This window comes from Phyllobates terribilis, unplaced genomic scaffold, assembly GCF_046119375.1.
Source record: "Phyllobates terribilis strain yellow unplaced genomic scaffold, ASM4611937v1 Scaffold_2__4_contigs__length_985480577, whole genome shotgun sequence".
Taxonomy (NCBI): domain Eukaryota; kingdom Metazoa; phylum Chordata; class Amphibia; order Anura; family Dendrobatidae; genus Phyllobates; species Phyllobates terribilis.
This window is the reverse complement of record NW_027362762.1, coordinates 583,331,793-583,350,840: the sequence shown is the minus strand read 5'-3', so window position 1 is coordinate 583,350,840 and position 19,048 is coordinate 583,331,793. Positions and strand designations below refer to the sequence as shown.

The 19,048-nt window shown below is 44.3% G+C and overlaps 1 protein-coding gene across 2 annotated transcripts in view; it reads left to right on the top strand.

The window, feature by feature from the left end:
* Nucleotides 1-19,048, top strand: part of SNRPC (small nuclear ribonucleoprotein polypeptide C) — a 48,051-nt gene that overhangs the window by 11,013 nt on the left and 17,990 nt on the right. For both annotated transcript variants that reach the window (XM_073666452.1, XM_073666451.1), the window contains exon 3: nt 13,381-13,489. In XM_073666452.1, coding sequence (XP_073522553.1) covers nt 13,381-13,489 — 109 coding nt within the window. The remainder of the gene's footprint in view (nt 1-13,380; nt 13,490-19,048) is intronic.

The window sequence follows — 19,048 nt, the reverse complement described above, 5'->3', positions numbered from 1 at the left end:
TTGTGCTATACAATGATTAACCCTTTTTAAGTATGGCATACCACACAGCCATAGAGGCTATCTTCTATCTGGTAAAAAGTCCTCTTTACCCTTCACCATGACAGCACCGTGCAGAGAGTATCTTCCCCCCATGAACAGGAAACCTACTAAAATAAAAGGGGCGGCACCTCTCTTCCTCCCCTGTATTTTTTCCTGTTCCTAGAAGAGGATACCTACTGTGGAACAGCTTACCTTGGGAGATTTCTCCTGGTTCCATGACTCTGTAAACCTGGCGGTCAGAGGGCTGATCCTAGAGGTGGGGGCACTCAGCTTGAAGGAGCCACTCCTGCAGGTGCAACGGGACGTTGGCGCTGAGATGAGCGCAGAGCACCGGAAGTGTAAGGGAAACATGGCGCCGGTTTGCAGTATGGCGCATGTTCAGGTGCGGGGTTAACTTACGGGGCATAGCGACGCTGGAGAGAACGTCAGCGGGGCCTACGGGGCGGTCTACTTCTGGATTCAGAAGTAAAGACTGCGTTAGACGCGGTCTCTACTTTTTAACTTTTTCCTCTAAAAAGGAGGCAAGATTTCCCCCCCCCCCCCCCATCTCCCTCCGTGCAACCCCTGCTCCTCCCACACCTCCTATAAATTACTCTTGGTGTGGGTCCCTGAGCTGTTGCTGTATGCTTAGCACAGCGCTTGCTGAGTGTGCAGACTGCTACAACGTTGTTGTCCATCCATGCGGAGAAAATGGAGAATCCAAACCTTCCCGAAGGGGATAAGTTGAGACCTGCTCCTGGCGCGGTAGCTCCGGGGCCCTAGGACTTGGTGAGTGTTTGTTTTTTCCTGCACACATACTGACTGGTGTCATTACCCATCTTGCCAACGTCGTATGCTAAAAAGATTTGCCAGGCCTGCATAGAGAAAACCGTAATGGAGGAATCCCTTTCTATATTTCAGGAGTTAAAAACCCTAATCAAAGACTAAGTTAAAAATACTGTATAAAAGGATATACGTCATACCCGGGGTCCATTTACCTCCTCAGGCATACAGCAAATACCTTCAGACGTTAGCTCAGAAGATGAAAGGAAAGAATCAGGAGAATAAATTGACTCTAATACTCGTCTGATGGGGGAATATGGCCAGCCTTGCTTCCCGGTGGAAGAAACGACAAAACTTCTGAAAATCATTAGGGCGACTATGGGAGTAGAGACCCCAAGGGAACAAAAAACTGTGCATGATTCCATGTTCAGTAACCTGGAAGAGTGCAAAGCTCTGGTGTTCCCAGTCCACAAAAAATGACTTTCTTTGATTTGAAAAATAATGGAAAAAAAACAGTTAAAAAGGTGTCCGTCCCAAACACACTTAAAAGGACGTATCCTTTTGAGGATGAGTTCACTAGTGTTTGGGAGAAATCCCCAGAGATTGACTTGTCTATTTCCAGAGTTTCCAAGGAAGTAGCTTTTCCTTTTGAAGATCTTTGTTCTCTTAAGGATCCTTTTAGATAAAAAGGCTGACATATTCCTCAAGGGCACATGGGAGGCACACGTTCCTTTAAGCCCAGCATCGCAGCCACATGTACCGCTAGATCCCTAGTGAAGTGGCAACTGGAGTCACAGATAAGGAATAAATGTCCTAGGGAACAACTCCTGGAAGCACTCCCCACTATTCAGAAAGCAGCTGACTTCTTGGCTGACACCTCAGTAGATATAGCGTAAGAATTGCAGCCCGGGCTTGTTGTCTCTTGAACTCGGCACGTTTGGCTTAAGAATTGGTCAGCCGATTTTCAATCCAAAATGAAACTGCCATTCCCTGCCAAGGTTATTTTTTATTTTTATTTTTTTTTTTTATTCGGATCAGTCCTTGACGATACATTAGAGAAGGCGGCCAATAAACTGAATTTTCCCGCTCCTCTCAAAAATATAAAAAGTCCTTTCGAGGGTCAACAACTAGGGGAAGAGTAAGAAGCCAGAGAGAGGATAGTGGAAGAGGGGGTCGACCCTGGAGACGAGAGAGTCAGTCCAGGGGGTTTCTGTTTAGTAAGGGCGCCACCTACAAAGGGGGACCCAAACACCAATGATGCCAGTTTACCAGTGGGGGAAGATTAAAACAGTTTTTTTCATCAGTGGGCCTCGCTGCCCGCTACCTAATGGGTAATGGATACCCTTTCCAGAGCCTTAAAAATAAATTTTTCCTCCATCCCACCACTTCGGTTCATAGAGACCTGGGTAGGCAAGATAAAGCAGATTGCTTTAGAAGCAGAGATCTTAAAGTTACTGGACAAACACGTGCTAGTCAGAGTTCTAGAGCGGGAAAAAGGAAGAGGGTTTTACAGCAATCTTCCTAATAAAAAAAAAAAAAACCTGATTGTTCTTACAGAACAATAATAAATCTAAAACCTTTGAATGTGTATATAAAAACAGAAAAATTCAAGATGGAGACTTTGAGATCAACGGTAAAACTTTTGTACCCCTTCTGTTTGATGGCAGTGATAGACTTAAAGGATGCGTACTACCACATCCCAATCTACTCAGACCACCAACAATGTCTCAAAGTGGCAGTAGAGTTCCAAGGTGATCTTTTGCATCTGCAGTATCAGTTGGCTACCATTTGGGGTGTCGCTAGCACCCAGAATTTTTACCAAAATAGTGGCAGAAATGACGTCTTATATAAGAAAAAGGGACATATTAATAGTGCCATACCTGGACAACTTCTTGATAGGCGGGGACTCAGAAAAAAACTGTACTTCAGCAGTAAAGCAAGTACTCTCCATCTTAACCAGGTTGGGTGGGATAATAAACGAGGAAAAATCAAGACCCAAACCCATTCAACTTCAAACTTTTCTGGGCATCAACCTGGATGCTATTCATCAGCGTTGCTTCCTCCCACAAGAGAAAGTACAAAAAATCGCAAATGTTCAAGGAAGACCTATCTCTAAGAGAAGCCTTGTCCTTAACCCCCGAGGGTGGTTTGCACGTTAATGACAAGGCCAATTTTTACAATTCTGACCACTTGTCACTTTATGAGGTAATTACTCTGGAACACTTCAACGGATCCCCCTGTTTCAGAGTGTTTTTTCGTGACATATTGTACTTCATGATAGTGGTAAAATTTCTTTGATATCACTTGCGTTTATTTGTGAAAAAAATGGAAATTTGGCGATAAATTTTGCAATTTTCAAAATTTTTATTTTTAGGCCCTTAAATCAGAGAGATATGTCACACAAGAGTTAATAAATAACATTTCCCACATGTCTACTTTACATCAGCACAATTTTGGAACCAAAATTATTTTTTGTTAGGGAGCTATAAAAGTTAAAAGTTGACCAGCGATTTCTCATTTTTCCAACAAAATTTACAAAACCATTTTTTTAGGGACCACATCACATTTGAAGTCACTTTGAGAGGTCTTTATGACAGAAAATACCCAAAAGTGACACCATTCTAAAAACTGCACCCCTCAAGGTGCTCAAAACCACATTCAAGAACTTTATTAACCCTTCAGGTGCTTCACAGGAATTTTTGGAATATGGAAGAAAAAAAATGAACATTTAACTTTTTTCACAAAAATGTTACTTTAGACTCATTTTTTTTTATTTTCACAGGGGTAACAGGAAAAAATGGACCCCAAAATTTGTTGTGCAATTTCCCCTGGGCACGCAGATACCCCATATGTGGGGAAAAAACACTGTTTGGGCGCACGGCAGGGCTCGGAAGGGAAGGAGCGCCATTTGACTTTTTGATTGTAAAATTTGCTTGAATAATTAGCGGACGCCATGTTGCGTTTGGAGAGCCCCTGTGTGGGGTCTAGTTTCCAAAATGGGGTCACTTGTGGGGGAGCTCCAATGTTTGGGCATACAGGGGCTCTCCAAACGCAACATGGTATCCGCTAACAAATTGTCGGCTCCTGTGTGCCCAAACATTGGTGCTCCCCCACAAGTGACCCCATTTTGGAAACTAGACCCCCCAAGGCACCTATCTAGATGCATAGTGAGCATTTGGAACCCCCAGGTGCTTCACAAATTGATTCCTAAAAATGAAAAAGTGGCTCTCCAAATGCAACATGGCGTCTGCTAACAATTTGAGCCGATTTTCCATTCAATTTGTTAGCGGACACCATGTCGCGTTTGGAGAGCCCCTGATGTGCCTAAACAGTGGAGCTCCCCAACAAGTGACCCCATTTCGGAAACTATACCCCTCAAGGATTTTATTAAGCTGTATAGTGAACATTTTGAACCCAGAGGTAAGACACAGAATTTGATAAAATTAGGTCATCATATTGAATAAGCTGTCATTAGTCTTGAGCGCAAGTGCTCGCTACTTGAGTTTGCATCGGGTACTCGGGTATGCACCATGTACTGCGTGTGCTCGAGTGACTTGCTCGAGTCCCCGCCCGGATGTTTCATGGTTATTAGACACCCAAAAAAAACATGTAGGGATCGCTCGTGCATGGCAGGCAATCTCCGCAAAGTTTTTTGGGCCGTGAAGCATATGGGGCGGAGACTCAAGCATGTCACTCAAATACCCACGATACTCAATGCATACCAGAACACCCGATGCAAACTCAAGTAGCGAGCACTTGCACTCAACACTAGTCGCCATATCGTCATCTTTTTTTCTTACTTTTGAAAAAAAAAACAGCCCTAACCGCAACCCCAGCCCTAACCGCAACCCCAGCCCTAACCGCAACCCCAGCCCTAACCGTAGCGCAGCCCTAACCGTAGCGTTTATTTTTGACGCCGTTCCTCGTGCGGTATAAGTGATTAGACTACCTTATTCTTCTGGTCGGTGAGACTACAGCGATACCAGAATCATATGGGGTTTTTATGACTGACAGCTGTCACACACTAAAAGACGCATTTTTTGTAAAATCTAGTTTTTGCATCGCCATATTTTGAGAGCTATAATTTTTCCAGATTTTGGCAGACAGTCATGTGACGGCTCGTTTTTTGCGGGATGAGTTGACGTTGTTATTGGTGCCATTTTCAGGCACATGACATTTTTTGATCGCTTTCTATTCCGATTTTTGGGAGGCGGAATAAACAAAAACCAACAATTCAGGAATTGTTTTTTTTTTTATTCTGTTCCGCGTGTTGTAAAATTGATAAGGCAGCTTTATTCTTCGGGTCAGTACGTTTACAGCGGTACCACATTTATATCGTTTTGCACTTTTACATAATAAAATCAATTTTATAGAAAAAATTATTTTTTAGCATGGCTTTATTCTGAGAGCTATAACTTTTTTATTTTTCGGCTGATGGAGCTGTATGTTGGCTTGTTTTTTGCGGGACGAGATGACGTTTTCAGCGGTACCATTTTATTTATATTTGTCTTTTTGAACGCGTGTTATTCCATTTTTTGTTTGGCGGTATGGTGATAAAGCATTGTTTTTTTGCTTCGTTTTTTTTTTTTTGTTTGTTTGTTTTTTTTTAGTGTTCACTGAAGGGGTTAACTAGTGGGACAGTTTTATAGGTCAGGTTGTTCCGGACGCGGCGATACCAAATATGTGTACTTTTTTTTTTTTTTTTTTTTATAATATTTATTGATGGGTACATAACATTTTTATTTTTGGTGGATTATTTATTTTATTTATTTTTTTAATATTTTTACAATTTTTATATTTTTTTTTTTTTCCACTTTCTGATAGTTTTTATACTTTATTACTTTGTCCCACTGTGGGACTTTCACTTTTTTTTCTCTGATCGCCTGCATAGCATAGGGGTGCCATGCAGGCTGTCAGCGCTGCACAGTGTGAAGATTGTTTGGAGATGCACTGCGCATGTCTAAAAAATCTTCCTGCTGTCTGGTGACCCGGATGTTGTCATGACGACATCGGGTCGTCATGGCAACATCCTGGAAGCCACGGCAGTCAGCGCTGGAAGCCGGAAGAGGTGAGTATCTAAGATCACCTCCCCTTAGCCCCGCAATGCTGCGATCGACTTCGATCGCAGCATCGCGGGGGTTAATGTGCTGGGAGCGGTGCAGGACCGCTCCCTGCACATAGTATCGGGTGTCAGCTGTGACAATCAGCTGACGCCCGGCGGCGATCGCGCCCGCACAGCCTGTGTGTGCGCGCAATCGCCATGACGTACTAATACTGGTCTGGCTCTTAAGTCCCAGGGCACAGACGCGTATTAGTACGTCATATGTTAAGGGGTTAATAGGATCCCTGACAGACAAAATTCCAGCAGTACAGTGGGCTCAATTCCACACAAGAAGTCAACAGTGGGAGATCCTGCAAATACAGACCTCTGTAGGAGATCGGCTAGACTACAAATTTCAGCTATCTGCAAGGACACTAGATTATCTAACTTGGTGGGCATATTCAGGAAATCTGCAAAAAGGGGTGGTCCCATGGACAGTAAAAAATCCAGCCGTAATCACCACGGACGCAAGCCCGACAGGTTGGGGTGCCCACCTAGAGGGTGGTTGGTTTCAGGGTCTATGGGATTCCATATTAAAAAGGGGTTCCTCAAACCTAAAAGAACTGACCGCAGTCAGGAAAGCATTACAGGCAACCTTAAATTACTATATGGGGAAGCATGTAGGAATCCTGTCGGACAACAGCACAGCAGTAGCTTATTTAAATCGCCAGGGGGGAGCAGGTCAGACCCATTAATGTTAGAAGTAGAGAAAATATTCTCAATGGCAGAGCAAAGTCTACTGTCACTTTCAAGCCGCCATTTAAGGGGTTCAGAAAATATTATTGCTGACTATATTTAAGTCACCATTCACTCAGTCAGGGAGAGTGGACTCTAAACAGAGCAATCTTTGATCAAATTTGTTTGGCCTAGGGTCTTCCAGAAATAGACTTATTTGCCACCAGAGTAAACAGCCAGGTAGAAAAATTATTTTCTCCTATTCAGAGGGAGTCACCAGACAGGGTGGGTGGATGCTCTCCTACAAGAATGGAAGTTTTGCCTGGGATATGCTTTTCTGCTTTTTCCCTTGATTCCCGTAATTTTGAAAAAAAATATGCGAAGAATAAGCCAAGGTAATACGGATTGCCCCTTCTGGCTAAAAAGGGCCTGGTTTACTTGGCTAAGGGTCATGTCAATCTCGGACCCCTGGATCCTACCTGACAATCCAGATCTACAATATCCAGGTCCGGTGAACCATCCTCAGGTTCCCAGATTACACCTGACGGCCTGGAACTTGAGAGGGGATTGTTATCGGCCAGGGGTTGCTCAGAAATTTTTTTTTCAACTCTCCTGTTGAGCAGAATGTCACCTCCCTTAAATATGAAAAAATTTGAAATAAATTTCTTAAATTTTCTGGACGAGTCATGACCTCCCAAAGTCAGCTAGTCCCTGTTTTGGAAATACTAGAATTCCTTCAAAAGGGTCTAGAGAGTGGTCTCTCCACCAGCTCCTTAAAGGTGCAGGTGTCAGCCATAGGGGCACTATTTGATCATAAGATAGCTGATCACCCATGGATATATAGGTTTATAAAAGCATCGTTTTCATCCAGACCAATAGCCAGTCCTGGGGTAGTCCCCCCCCCCCCCCCCGGGACCTTAATTTAGTTCTGAATGCCTTTACAAAGGCTCCCTTTGAATCCATCTCATCTGCTACTTTTACTAAAAACAGTGCTACTAGTGGCATTAACCTCTGCTAGGTGGGTGAGCGAGTTACGGGCCCTCTCAATCAATCCCCCGTTTACAAGCATCTTACACGATAGAGTAATATTGAGGCCAGACCCAGCTTTCCTCCTAAAAGTGAGGTCTAGATTTCACAGGAGTCAGGAAATAGTGCTCCCCTCATTTTGTGATGAACCGAAAAACCAAGGGGAAATAACAGTTCACTCCCTAGATGTGAGAAGGTGTATCCTTGGATACCTTGAGGTAACGAGTCAGTGGAGGAAGTCCTCGGCCATGTTTTTGTTTCTTTTCAGGGGGTAAACAAGGGTAAAGCAGCTACTAAGTTTACAATTGCCAGATGGGTTAGAATGGCCATAATTTTAGCATACTCTGCCTCTGACCGTGATCCCCCTCATGGTATAAAAGCACATTCTACTAGGGCCAAAGCTGTCTTTTGGGCAGAAAGAGCCAATGCCTCAGTAGACCACATCTGCAAGGCAGCAATCTGGGCGTCTCCGACCACCTTCTTCCAACACTACAGGTTGGATCTCGGGCCATCTGATCTTTCTTTTTTAAGCTCTGTACAGTGCTGTCATGGTTAAGGGTAAATATAATTGCTTACCGATAATTTGGTTTTCCAGAACCATGACAGCACCGTGCTACTTCCCTCCCTTCTCTTTTTTGTGGTGGAAAACTTCCTGTGTTTTTTTTTTTTTTTTTTAAAAAGTGTTGCTGGGTTGTGTAAACACTATAAGGTGAATGTTCATAATTATTGTTGTATGCATATATGTCTTAAAAAGGTGGTTACCTCTTATTCTCTGTAAACACACTGGGGAGGAAGAGAGGTGCCGCCCCTTTTATTTTAGTAGGTTTCCTGTTCCTGGGGGCCGATTCTCCCCCCTCTTCTTTTTCCTCCTCTTCTTCTTTTTCCTCCTCTTCTTCTTTTTCCTCCTCTTCTTCTTTTTCCTCCTCCTCTTCTTTTTCCTCCTCCTCTTCTTTTTCCTCCTCCTCTTCTTTTTCCTCCTCCTCTTCTTTTTCCTCCTCCTCTTCTTTTTCCTCAAGTACCCCATGAAGAGGGCGAGTGGATTCTGGGCCCTGAAGAACCCCAACGGAAAAAATTCTATTTCTCAGCAGATAGCATGGAAGAACTCCTTATGGCAGTAAGGAAGACTATGGAGGTCGAGGAAGAGAAGGTTTCCAAAACGGTACAGGAGGAAATGTTTGGAGGTCTACGCTCTAGGAAAAAATTAGTCTTCCCTATTCACCCAAACATACGGGATCTGGTGCTAGAAGAATGGGATTCCCTGGAAAAAAAGGCTGAATACTCCTGCATGTCTAAGGGATAGATTTCAGATTTATGACAAAACAGCAGAGTGCTGGTCAGAGATCCCAAAGGTTGACATCAAGATCGCGCGGTTGGGAAAGAAAAAAAACCTTGCTATTTGAAGATTTCTCCCAGCTAAAAGACCTGTTTTAGTGCAAAATGGAGGGGCTATTGAGGTATTCATGGGAAACCTCTGCAACTCTATTAAACATGAATGCCATCTCCATATGTTGCCCGATCAATGTCTCGTTGGCTAAGTCAGCTGGAGGATAACCTGCATTTCGACCTTTCTTCCCCAGTGGCGGAAGATCTACTCGGACTCGTGAATCTTAAGATCGGTCGAGTCTGGGGTAAAAATAGAGCTCTCCTCCTATCCCCCACAGAGAGTGAAAACAACACTGCTCTCCTCTCCGGAACTACAAGCCACCTTGATATCCAGTCTGGGAGACCTACTATATTCAGAGGTGATTTTTCTAGTTGCAACAGAGGAGAGATGCCGAGGACACTACGCTAAACTCTTTTTGATTAAAAAAAAAAAGGTGCTTCCCATTGTATCATAATCAATCTGAAACCTCTGACTCAACACATACTTTACAGAAGGTTCAAGATGGAATCGATCAAAACCGTTCCTCTGATAGGACAAGACTACGTCATGGCTACTATCGATCTCCAAGATGCATATTACCACGTCCCGATTCATCCAGCTTATCGGAAAATCCTGGATTCGCGATGGCTGAAGGGGAACAGATGATACACTATCAATTCAATGTTCTTCCATTCGGAATATCATCGGCCGCACGGATCTTCACAAAGATCATGGCAGAGGTCATGGCATATATCAGAAATCAAGATATTTGCATAGTGTTATGCCTCGACAACCTCCTGTTAATTGTCCCCTTAGTTACATTACTCCAGGAACACATACGTTTGATCACCCAGATTCTGTCATCAGTGGGCTGGTTGATGAAACACAAAAAATCAGATATGATCCCTCCACGACAAAACCATTCCTGGGGGTACTGTTGGATTCACACAATCAAACATCCTTTTGTCCAAGCAAAAACAAATCACGTTGATGTCAAAGGTCCGCATTCTTCGAAGCAAGAAAGTAGTATCGCTAGGAAGTGCCATGTCAGTCCTCTGATCCATAACGTCTTGCATTCAGATGGTGGCTTGGGCTCAAGCACACATCAGAACACTTCAGACTCGCATTCTGGCAAATTGAGACAGATCTCTACAGTCTTTAAACAGAAAAGTTCCTGTACCATCACAAGTTAAGCCCTCTCTATCCTGGTGGCTCAGCACAAAAAAACAGAGCAGGGGAGTTCCTTGAGTCCAGGACCCATTGAACACCATAAAGGTGGATGCCAGCGGAAAAGGATGGGGAGCCATGGTCTCCCAGGGGTTGTTCCAGGGTGTCTGGTCCAGGGAAGTAAGTTAGCAATCGTCCAATTTCAGAGAATTGAAGACTGTAGAAGAAGTCCTCGAAACAGCAGAAATTCTGGTCCTAGAATTCCCATGTGAAAATTCTCTGACAAAATGACCACAGTAGCTCACCTCCGTCACCAGGCAAGTAAGAAAAACAAGGACTTAAAATCAGTCTCAAAAGAATATTTTCTTGGGCTGAAGAGCACCTTCTTTCCCTGTCAGCTCTTCACATCAAGGGCTCAATCAACTTCCAGGCTGATTTTCTTCGGCAGGACAAGGATTCATCTGTGAGAGTGGGGCCTAAACCTGGAAGTCTTCCAGATTCTAATTGAATAATTGGGCTATCCGGAAGTAGACCGCTCTGCAGGACATCAGAATTCAAAGGTACCTCATTTCTTCTCCCTGGATTCTTTTGATGCCTGCCTGGGGGTAGACTTATTCGCCTACCGATGGAAATTCAAGTTGTCATATTCCTTCCCACCTCTACCACTCCTGCCAAGAACCCTGCAGAAGATAAGGGCAGAAGGTATGAGAGTGATCCTAGTGGCCCCCCTTTGGCCAAAAAGAAGCTGGTTCAGTATTCTAACCAACCTAAGTATAGACAGTCCTCTAATCCTTCCTCCCATCAGAGATCTTCTCCAGGGACCAATTTATCATCCGGACCCCCAGAGGCTACACCTGGCTGCCTGGCTACTGAATTCTCGATACTAAAGTCCAGGGGCCTTTTGGACAGAGTTATTATCCTCCAGAAAAGCAGGCAGTCAGTGACTAACTCCATATATCACAAAATCTGGAAGACATTTGTATCATGGTGTGCACTTATTCATCCAAACCCTCAAAAGGCGAACATAGCCCAGATATTGGATTTCTTACAGGAGGGCCTGGACAAGGGTCCCAAACCTAGTACCCTTTAAAGTCCAGGTAGCAGCACTAAGCTCCTACTTCTACCAGAGCCTGGCTGAACATCAGTGGGTGAGCAGATTTATGACTGCAGTCTCCCGCATCCACCCTAAAGTGACAAACTTGCTCCCCCCCCCCCCAGGACCTTAATGTCGTTCTTAAAGGATTAACTCCTCCACCCTTTGAGCCCTTATCTACCATAAGACCAGACAGACTTGCCTGGAAAACGGCCTTCCTGGTAGCTATAACCACAGCCAGAAGGGTGAGCTAACTACAGGCTCTGTTAATGAACCTTACCTAAAAGTCCTAGAAGATCACCTCATTTTTCATCTGGACCTGTCATTGCTACCTAAAATAGTCTCTGTCTTCCACAGATCTCAGGATATAATTCTGCCATCCTTTTGTGACAATCCGACAAATGAGCGAGAAGAATTCCACACTCTGGATGTTCGAAGGATAGTCCTGCATTATCTTCATGAAACACAGGAAGGGAGAAAAGATAAAAATCTATTCGTCCATTCCCAAGGCCAAAATAAGGGGAAGAAGGCGTCTAAATCTACAATCGCCAACTGGATTAAGAAAGCAATAATTGACGCTTATCAGATCCTAGACGTTTCACCTCCAGAGAAGCTCAAAGCTCACTCAACAATAGCAGTATCTGTCTCCTGGGATGAAAAAGCCAACACCTCCATCGAGCAGATTTGCAGAGCCGCTACCTGGTCCTCAGTCCATACCTTCTCCAGACACTACATATTGGACCTAATGTCCATTAGAGATTTAACCTTTGGAAGGAAGGTCCTCCGGGCTATTGTCCCTCCCTAAATATAGCTTGGGTATGCCTCCGGTGTGCTATCGTGGGGGGTGTTATTAGAGAGAATAGAATTAGACTTACCGGTAATTCGGTTTCTAATAACCCAATACGACAGCACTGATAATTCCCTCCCTTTTTGCTGCTTATTTCTTACATTATATCACTGAGAATAAAATATAATTTGAAGTATTCATACCCTTGTGGTCCTTCATAATGACACTTGAGGGAGGGGCTATTTTAACCTCTTCATGTTTTCATGTCCCTATTAGGGTATGTGCAGATGGTCGGTATTGGCTGTGCTTTGAACGCAGCATACTTGATGATGCGTCCAAAGCCCTGAACGCAGTTGAATCGGCATGTGTACATTGAACCATGCGGATTCATCTGCTTGCACCGCAGCCTATACACTACAGTGATAAAAAAATTTTTCGGAAACTGGCGTCTCCGCAAGAGAAGTAGACATGCTGCGGTCTGTGTCCGTCTCCTCGGGTGATCTGCAGGAGCACGGAGACGCATAGTGGGCATGGGATTTGTATAAATCCCATCCACTATGCTGTAACATCTGGCCTCTGCAGATTGCACACAGCGCAAGTGTGCTGCGTCCATTCCGCAGCGTTTACGGACCTTGCGCGCATACCCTTAGGGTGGGGTTACATCCTCCAGTGTGCTGTCGTGGTGTGTTATTAGAAACTGAATTACCGGTAAATCTAATTCTGTTTTTGTATTGAAGTATCAAATAATCCTGTGCTATGGCCATTGTGAAGGGAGAGGGTGCTGGGTCGGGTGTGGTATCGGTTATTGTGAATGGTGGATCCTGTCTTATTAGCTGTGTATGGAGGAGTTATCTGTCACTGTATGCCTGCTTCTTGATAAGGAGTTTTGCCAAAATCGCTTCCTGAAATGGCAGGAAGTAGGAGTCTAAAAACAAGCCCCAGTGGTCATTGTGAAAATTCCAGAATTACTGTTTTTGTTTTCTTTTTTGTATTGTTTGTTTCTTTAATGAGAGGGAGAGAACTTCTGACGATGGCATCCCTCTTAAGTTTTGAACATAACTGCAGACATGCTCACGCATCCATCTGCGACGGGATGGTGATAAAGCTGCTTTCTCTGAAACTCTGTTGTGCGTATAATAGCGGTTTGTATTGATGGCATCTGTTAATACTTGCTTTCTGTAATTTAATTCTGCTTATTTATATACCATATTCTGCAGCGCTTTACATACCTCATCATTGCCGTCCCCATTGGGGCTGACAATCTACGTTCCCTATCAGTATGTCTTTGGAGTGTGATAGGAAACCAGAGGAAATGCGCGCACACACACTTAAAACCGCACAAATTTTGTTGTATTGTGTTCTTCTAGCCATCTGTTCGCAAGACCCATTGCAGTGGAAGAAAGCACAAGGAAAATGTGAAAGATTACTATCAGAAATGGATGGAAGAGCAAGCTCAGAGTTTAATTGATAAAACTAGTAAGTAGCTTTATATGAGACAGAAGTTTAATTTTTTGATATTTGCACACTTTCCCACTACTCTATCAGCATTTGGGAATAGGAATGGTCTAAACCAGGGGTCTCAAACTCTGCTGGGTATATGGGCCGCACACGGAAAAAAAATTAATTTGGGGGGCTGCATTCTTTGCAGGACAAAGAGACATTTTTAGTGATACCTTTTTTTTTTCTATACATCTTTTGAACATTTTTTCTGTTATATTTTTATAGCTTGGGTCGTTATGGATGTGGTGATAATAAAACATGCACTTTTTTTGTTTACTTTAGTTTAGATATAAAGCAGCATTTTTAGTGGCAAAATATTTTTTCATGCTTTTTTGAAGTTTTTCTGCCAAAATCTTGTAGTAATGTGCCCCATTCCAGTCTCCCGTCGTTTTAGGACTGTCCCCAGCCTGGTCCCCCGTCGTTTTAGGACTGTCCCCAGTGCCGTTCTACACATAAAAGAGGAAAAAAAAAAAGTTTCTTCTCACCTGTCATCCGTTCCCTCGGCGTCCTTTCTGCACTAGTGGCCCACAGGCACCATAGACCGCGATCGTGGCCCGGTCCAGGAGCTGCCGGCAGCTGCGCTTCAGTTCAGTGTATTGCTGCGCAGAGATCGGCTCTCTGCACAGCAATACCAGTGGCAGCCGCCGGCCTATCAGAAAGCCCTTATGCAAGGACTGTACGGAGAAGATTATCAGGCAGCAACAACCTTCCTTAATAGAAGAAATAAAGGGGATTGTATGTCAAGTGATCAAATCCTCCTTAGCCTCGGTCGCTCTCCCTACTCCCTCACGTAGGCAGGAGTCTACATCTACACGCTCAGCAGCCAAAAAGAGGAAGATCAGCCTGCCAGAGGGAGGGGAGGAAGACTCTCAAGAGGAGATATATATCTCGGAAGATCTTCCAGAGGAAGGTGAACTGAGTCCAACTCCTGATAACTCCCAGCGAGAGAGCTATTACTTTCCATTAGATAGCTTGGAGGAACTCCTCATGGCAGTAAGGAGAACTATGGAGGTCGAGGAATAAAAAGTTTCAAAGACAGTACAGGATCAGATGTTTGGGGGGGATACGTTCCAGAAAAAAATTAGTGTTCCCTATACACCAGAGTATTGGGAACTAAGGGTATGTGCCCACGTAGCATTTTACAAGCGTATTTGCTGCGAAATTTCCGCAGCGGAAACACTTGTAAAACGCTTGTCAATCCGCACCCCATTGTCCCCAATGCGAATCCGCAAGTTCTATGCCCATGCTGCGGATTTTTCCGCAGCGTTTTTGATGCACTTAAAAAATCCGCAGCATGTCAATTTTGCATTTCCGCATGCGGAATTGCCTTTACAATGCAATAAAAAACGCAAGGCAATTCCGCATGTTGAAAACGCGCGATAAACGCTTGCGAAATTCCGCATGCGTTTTTCCGGGAGAGGACATGCGGAAATGAAGCGCAAATTTTCCGCTTCATTTCCGCAACGTGGGCACATAGCCTAAGTCTTAGAGGAGTGGGAATCTCCAGAAAAGAGGTTGAATACTCCTACGAGTTAAAGGATAGATTTCCTGTAGACAACGAGACAGCAGAATGCTGGTCTGAAGTCACAAGAGTGGATATCCAGATTGCACGAGTGGCAAAGAAAACCACTCTGCCCTTTGATGATTCCTCTCAATTATAAGACCCCTTGGAACGCAAAATGGATGGACTACTCAGAAAATCTTGGGAGGCCTCGGCAACACTATTAAACACTCTCTATGGGCGTAGCTCGATCAATGGCTCGTTGGCTAGATCAACTGGAGGAACACCTAGTCTCGGGGTCTCAGAAATCTGCTCAGACCCATGGGTCCTGAGGGTAGTCTAGTTTGGAGTAAAATACATTTCTCCTCCTATTCTCCATAGAGAATAAAGTTAACACAGCTCTCTTCTCAGAGTCGTCAAGCCACAATGATATCCCGTCTTACAGACCTATTGTCCTCAGGGGTGATATCCCTGGTTCCTACAAGAGAGATAGGCACAGGACATTATTCCAGACTCTTCCTAATAAAAAAATCAAATGGCTCACACCGAGTTATAATCAATCTAAGGCCACTGAATCAGTATATCCACTACCAACGATTCAAGATGGAATCTATCAGGTCGATGGTCTCCCTGATAGGACAGGACCATGTCATGGCCACAATCGATCTCCAAAATGCATATTACCACATCCCCATACATCCACTTCACAGGAGGTTCCTAAGATTTGCAGTGACTCAAGGGGAACAAATGGTCCACTACCAGTTCAATGTTCTCCCATTCGGGATATCACCAGCCCCACCAATATTTACAAAGGTCATGGCAGACGTCATGGCTTATATCCGAGGTCAGAATATTTCAATAGTACCATACCTCGACGACCTGTTAATTAATCGGGCCCTCAGTTACCAGTACTCCAAGAACATCTACAGTTGACCACTCAGATCCTATCGTGTCTGGGCTGGTTAGTGAACCACAAAAAATCTGATATGGTTCCCTCCATGACAAAAACATATTTCTAGGAGTACTATGGGATTCCCACAGCCAGATGTCATTCCTGCCCAAACAAAAACAGGTCATGATAAAAGCAAAGATCAATGTCCTAAGGAGCTTGAGATCAGTATCATTGAGAGATGCTATGTAGGTCCTCGGATCTATGACTTCCTATATCCAGATGGTGGCCTGGGCTCAGGCACATACTTGAACATTACAGACCCACATCCTTACGAATTGGGATGGATCTCCACGATCTCTGAACAGGAAAATCCCTATACCAGCACGGGTAAAGACCTCTATTCTTGTGGCTGAGCGTAAAAAATCTGAACAGAGGAGTACCATGGATCCAGAATCCGCTAGTAACCATAAAAGTGGATGCCAGCTCGAAGGGATGGGGAGCCATGGTCTCCCAAGAGCTATTCCAAGGTATATGGACCAAAGAGGTGAGCCAACGCTCATCAAATTTTAGAGAATTAAAAGCCGTAGAGGAAGTCCTCAGAGCAGCAGAGCCTCTGGTCCAGAAAGCTCAACTCATACAGATATTTTCAGACAATATCACCACAGTAGCCCAACTTCGTCATCAAGGGGGCACAAGATACGAAAGCTTTAAAAGCAATCTCTGCGAGAATATTTTACTGGGCCGAAGAACATCTTCTATCCCTGTCTGCTCTTCATATCAAAGGTTCAGTCAATGTCCAGGCCAATTTCTTAAGCAGAACAAAGATTCATCCAGGAAAGTGGAGCCTAAACCTAGACGTCTTCCTGAGGGGGGTTATTAGAGAAAATAGAATTAGACTTACCGGTAATTCGGTTTCTAATAACCCTCCACGACAGCACGGGTAATTCCCTCCCCCACGCTTATTGTTTCTAGGACAGCCTTATCAGTAGAAATATAAATTAATTTGAAGCATCTATACTCTTGTGGTCCTTTGTAATAACACTGGAGGAAGGATGTGGGTGGGGTTATTTAAACCTCTTCGTATTTCCTGTCCCCATTAGGGTGGGGTTACATCCTCCTGTGTGCTGTCATGGTGGGTTATTAGAAACCTAATTACCGGTAAGTCTAATTCTATTTTTTTTTTCTTTTTTTTTTCTTTCTGCCTTTTCTCTATCACTCAAAATGTCTGAGTCTAGAGAGGACCGAGCACGCCTATTAGCGCAGTCTACACTGGTGATTTGTAATAGTCTATGTCCTATTGTACCACCTGTAGCCCTCCTGCTTCCTAGCTGGTGGCCACCAAGGGGACCTCTTACAGCTGAGGAGATTGTGGCCTCCTCTGGCCTATGCTCATGATTTAGCTCTGTCTGTAGCCGAACAAACCAGGGTGTCCAAGACACTGGTTACTGTTGTCGAACGATTACTGGTGACTACTGCTTCCCCAGGAGCTCTTATTGCTGCAGTGTGTGGGTTGGATCCTCCAGCCACCCCATACCAATATGGCTGTTAACGAAAGCAGTCTAAACTGCCCCTGAATACTTACTTGTACCCGTCACATTCACAGGGAAGGTTCTCGTATTCCTTTTCCCCTTCCCGGGCAATTCTCTCCCCTCAGCACTCAGAATACAGTTAGTTTAGAATCTGTCCTGGATCCATATCAGTTGGGGACAACTAAGGGAAATGGTGTATGGTTTGGTGTCTGCAGTGGACGCCTATCTTGGAGCGACAGCTGCGCTACCCCTTCCCATTACTGATAAAGGTTTCTTTAATAGGGGTAAGTGCATGGCTAGATCCTTTTCTAACCATACAGAGTTTAGAGGTGTTAAAGAATGGGAACACCGAGACACACTTTCAGAAGTGTAACCCTATGGAGGTGTTATCTTTTCCCAGCAGAGCTGGTGGCTACTTAGTCTACTCCACCAGTGGTAGTTACTCTGGCAACCCGCTTATGTAAAGTGACCTCTCTGTCTCTTGCCGAGATTGTGGTGCTTAAGGATCCCTCGGACAGGCATATACAGTCTGTGGCGAGGTCTGCTTTTGAGGCAGCAGATTTTGCCCTTTGTCCAGCCTTTTCTGCTGCATGAGTTTTCAATGTGGTACCTGCATTGGCTAGGTATCCTTGGATGCGATGGAGTGCTCTGCCCATATCACAAGTAATTGCTTCGCAGTTCGTTGCATGCTGTGGCTCAAGGTATGAAGGGCTGACTTGGCTTCAAAGAAATCTTTGACTGGTCTAGCTTTCCAAGGGTCTGGATTATATGGGACCAGGTTAGACTAGATTATTTCAGACACAACAGGTGGTGGAAGCACCCTGCTTTCAGTCCAGGGCCAGCAGGTCCTTTTGTCAGTTTCCTGCACTTGACGAGTCAGGTCCGCAGGTTAGACCAAAAGTCTCCCAGAAGAGCTACCTTAAGAACGACACCTGCCGGACATCCCGCTGGGTCAGGAGCTAGGTCACCTGTCTACCTCACGATCTTAACTTTTGCTCTTGCCCTCCCAGGTATCACAGCTTGAGACAGTTTCTACCAGGCAATAACCTTCATGCTTCAAGCAGGGGTGATTATAATTGTCCCCACTTCAGAGCGCTTCCAGGAATTTTATTTGAACCTATTTGTTATCCCCAAAAGAGACAGCTATGTGCAGCCTATTTTAGATTTAAAGGCGTATTCCCATCTCTAAGATCATATCCCAATATGTAGTAGGTGTAATAATAATATTAGCAAATACCTCCAATTTAGAAATGTAGTATAGTATTTTTGATTCACTAGGTCTCTTTCCTCATGTGCAGGCAATACAGGACCTTGGGTATCCATGGTTACGTCCACTGATAAAGTGACAGCTGGCTGCTAGTGGTCGTAACCATGAATACCTAAGGTCCCGCAATGAATGCACATGAGAAAAGAGATATAGCGAATCAGAAAATACCTCCAATTAGAAATGTAGTATAGTATTTGCTAATATTATTATTACTATACCTACTACATATTGAGATAGGATCTTGGAGATGGGAATACCCCTTTAAGGCACCAGAGCAGTTATTCGGCTTTGTCACTGCAGGGTGGAGTCGCTCCGGTCAGTGGCCGCATCCATGAAAACCGGAGAG